A 3,063-nucleotide genomic window follows, 5' to 3' on the forward strand; every position below is an offset into this window, starting at 1 on the left:
GAAATTTATTCTTCAGTAACACTTATTTTAAGGCTTCAAGCTATAGTCGAGAGTCGAGGCCAAATAATTTATTAAAAAGAAGTCTGAAAATGCAACCATGTGAAAGGGTTCCAAACTTCTAAACCATTTGTTCTATGCATATAAAATATTTATCTTCAAGTGGAGCTAAAAGGAGCAACCACTTTTTTTTAATGCTAAAAGGAGCAACCACTTTTTTTTAATCCAATACTCAAATTCATCTTGTTCAAATTCATGCATGTTCCATATATAATCATGTGTTGATCGGTAACGTGTATTAATTATATAAATACACCACTCTGAAAGATCTTTAAAACTGGAAAAGCTAGTTGCTTAATCCGGCCATGCCACGTCTTCCAAGCTTTGGAGAAGAAAATACAAGTAATTTTACATATATATGTACAAATAAACCTCTCTCTTAGAAGAGAGAGAGAGAGAGAGAGAGGTTTTAATTGACAATAGATTTGTTGTTCATACTTTAAATTGAATAATTACAAGCAAGAAAGCCAGAGAAGAGGTACAGATCGATATACTGTCATATATTAACTTTCACTGCATGTATGCAATACATATATATTGATAATCAGAAACAACTCCTTGGTATGACTACTCCGCTTTTGCTCCCACCGATATTGGCACAAGAGGAAGTGGCTGCCCTATTCAAATAAGTGAGCCTTATATCTTGCAGCTTGACCCCCCAGCACGGATTACTAGGGCTGCAGTAGAAGTTCATGGCTACTTGTGTGCCTGATGTGCCCCTTATGTTCTTGTATGTCACTCTGCTAATCTTAACGCCAGAGCTCTGCATATATACACACATGCAAGTTCATTCATTATAAATCAACAAAGAAATTAATAGTAAGACACCCAAAAAGAAAAATAGCCTAGCTAGGGCTAATAAATAATTAATTACCTGACGAGGACAACCTTGGTTACCAGGGCAATATTTCTGATCGATGATGATTGGGTTGTCGACATTTTTCATGATAAGATTGCGGTAAACAATGTTTCTTACGAAAGCATTGCTAGCTCTGGCCCATGACTTGATCCGCACACCGTTTTGCGTTTTCGTGAAGACGGAACTTGTTACCGTCACGTTTTGCACACCATCTTCATTCACATAACCACCAAGACTACCAATGCTGGATCCATGTATTGTAGTTCGATCAATTTATATAGAGGATCATATATTATGAACATGAGGTTTAATTAATAAACTTATCAATTAGGGCTAATTTAGGTGAAACTCAAAAACTGAAACACATTCCATATAATTAGGGCCTTTACAGGGCTGGAAAGGAAAAGATGTTTTTAGATTATTTTTGTTTGGGTCAATATTAGTTTTTTTTTTTTTTTTTAGCTCTTAGCTCTTAACCTATCGAACCCTTACATATGTTAGTGAGAATCGAACTCATAACCATTTTATGATGTTGGAATTTTAAATTACCAATAGGTCACAGCTCACAAACAAATTTTTAAATTCCAAGTCCATGTACTATAGTGCTATGCCAAATTCTTAGAGGATTTCACCAAAAAAAAAAATTATACTAATTCCTAGAGGGGAGGGCTAAAGCCGGCCCATGGAAGAAAACTATGAATTAGGAAGAAGAGTATATATGTACCTTATTCCATGTCCAGGGCCACAGGCAATGCGTTCAATCCACAAGTTCCTTGCGCCGGAGCCAATTGATATGCAATCATCTCCGGTCATTATGGTGCTGGCAATAATGGTAATCCCAGTCGAAGCTTCTACGTGTATGCCGTCTGTGTTAGGACTACCGCTTGGGGCTCTGATCCACACGTTTTTAACGAGCACATTGTTGCTATTGTCAATTGCCATATGCATAATTTGGCTGTTCAAGGACCTCAACCAGCTCACCACCACATTACGACACCAAAATATCGATACTGACTGCATTCATGCAAATGAACTAAATTAATAATAATTCCCTAATCAATTCAGGCTAATTAACTAATTTAAAAGTAATTAAGCAAGTACGTACCCTGGCTCCCGCTGTGCAACTCTTGCCATATCTCCGGCAACGCCAAAATCCAGCACCTCGAGCATCAACTGTGCCCCCATAGATAGAGAGGCCTGTGACCTTTATGAACAAAATCCAATTTCCGGAGTTCCCAAGTTCCCAGTAATTGGAAGGGGCAACTAGAGTAGTACTGGTTCCTGCTCCCATCTGAAACACAATTCTGCTACTTCTGCATGGCCCGCTGAAAACTACAGGTTTCAACAAGAAGGTGCCGCAAGGAACATAAACAGTAGCGCTTCTAGCGGAGGAGCATGCCGAGGACCATGCCCTGAGGAATGCTTTGGTTGAGTCTGTTTTCCCATCTCCTCTCGCACCGTAGCTCACCACATTGTAAGTTGCACCGCCAGCTGCATGTGATGATTCAAACAGCGAAGGCAAGGCTATCAAACAAGTTATAACAACAGACATAACAGATACAAGCTTAGGTGCCATTTTGATTGATTACTAGCTTTCCAACTTTGCCAATGAAACAATTTTATTGAAGGACCTACATGTATGAAGTCCCATATATAAAAGATTATGTACTGACTTTTTGTGATCAATTAAAAAATATTGGTTAACTTAAATGCAACGTACTCATCTCATGAACATATTCGATCACGATAATACGTATTCTGGCTGGCCGTACTGATCGAGCTGTAGTACTGTAAATGTTTGTTGTGGATTACAATTCACGATCGAATAATCACATCCGGCACATATATGATCGGTTTATACGTCTACTCAATCAATCCTTGCTGAAAAATCTCGATCGTTCTAACAGCATGCATTTTTTGATTTCTTGGTGTATGAAATGTTAATTTATCCGTTTCCTAATATTATTTTTTTTTCAAATATTTGATGCAAATTCTTTTTTGGTCAGAAAAAAAAATTTGCATCAAATAATAGATATATTTCTGCAGAGACGACATCGCCTTTCAGCGGATCGAGTGACATTTTCTGATTAAGTAGAAAACACTGGATCGACTCGATCACATTCATATGTACAGCTAGCTAGCCAATA

At 37.8% G+C, this 3,063-nt stretch overlaps 1 protein-coding gene across 1 annotated transcript; it reads right to left on the reverse strand.

Moving 5' to 3' along the window:
• Window positions 1–601: 601 nt before the first annotated feature.
• LOC112190680 (polygalacturonase) lies at window positions 602–2,468 on the reverse strand. The gene is made up of 4 exons (XM_024330150.2): window positions 2,022–2,468; window positions 1,641–1,930; window positions 932–1,160; window positions 602–820 (listed from the first exon to the last, which is right to left on the reverse strand). The coding sequence occupies exons 1-4, from the start codon at window positions 2,466–2,468 to the stop codon at window positions 602–604; spliced, it is 1,185 nt and encodes a 394-aa protein (XP_024185918.2).
• Window positions 2,469–3,063: the final 595 nt, after the last annotated feature.

Source organism: Rosa chinensis, chromosome 2 (assembly GCF_002994745.2).
Source record: "Rosa chinensis cultivar Old Blush chromosome 2, RchiOBHm-V2, whole genome shotgun sequence".
Lineage (NCBI taxonomy): Eukaryota > Viridiplantae > Streptophyta > Magnoliopsida > Rosales > Rosaceae > Rosa > Rosa chinensis.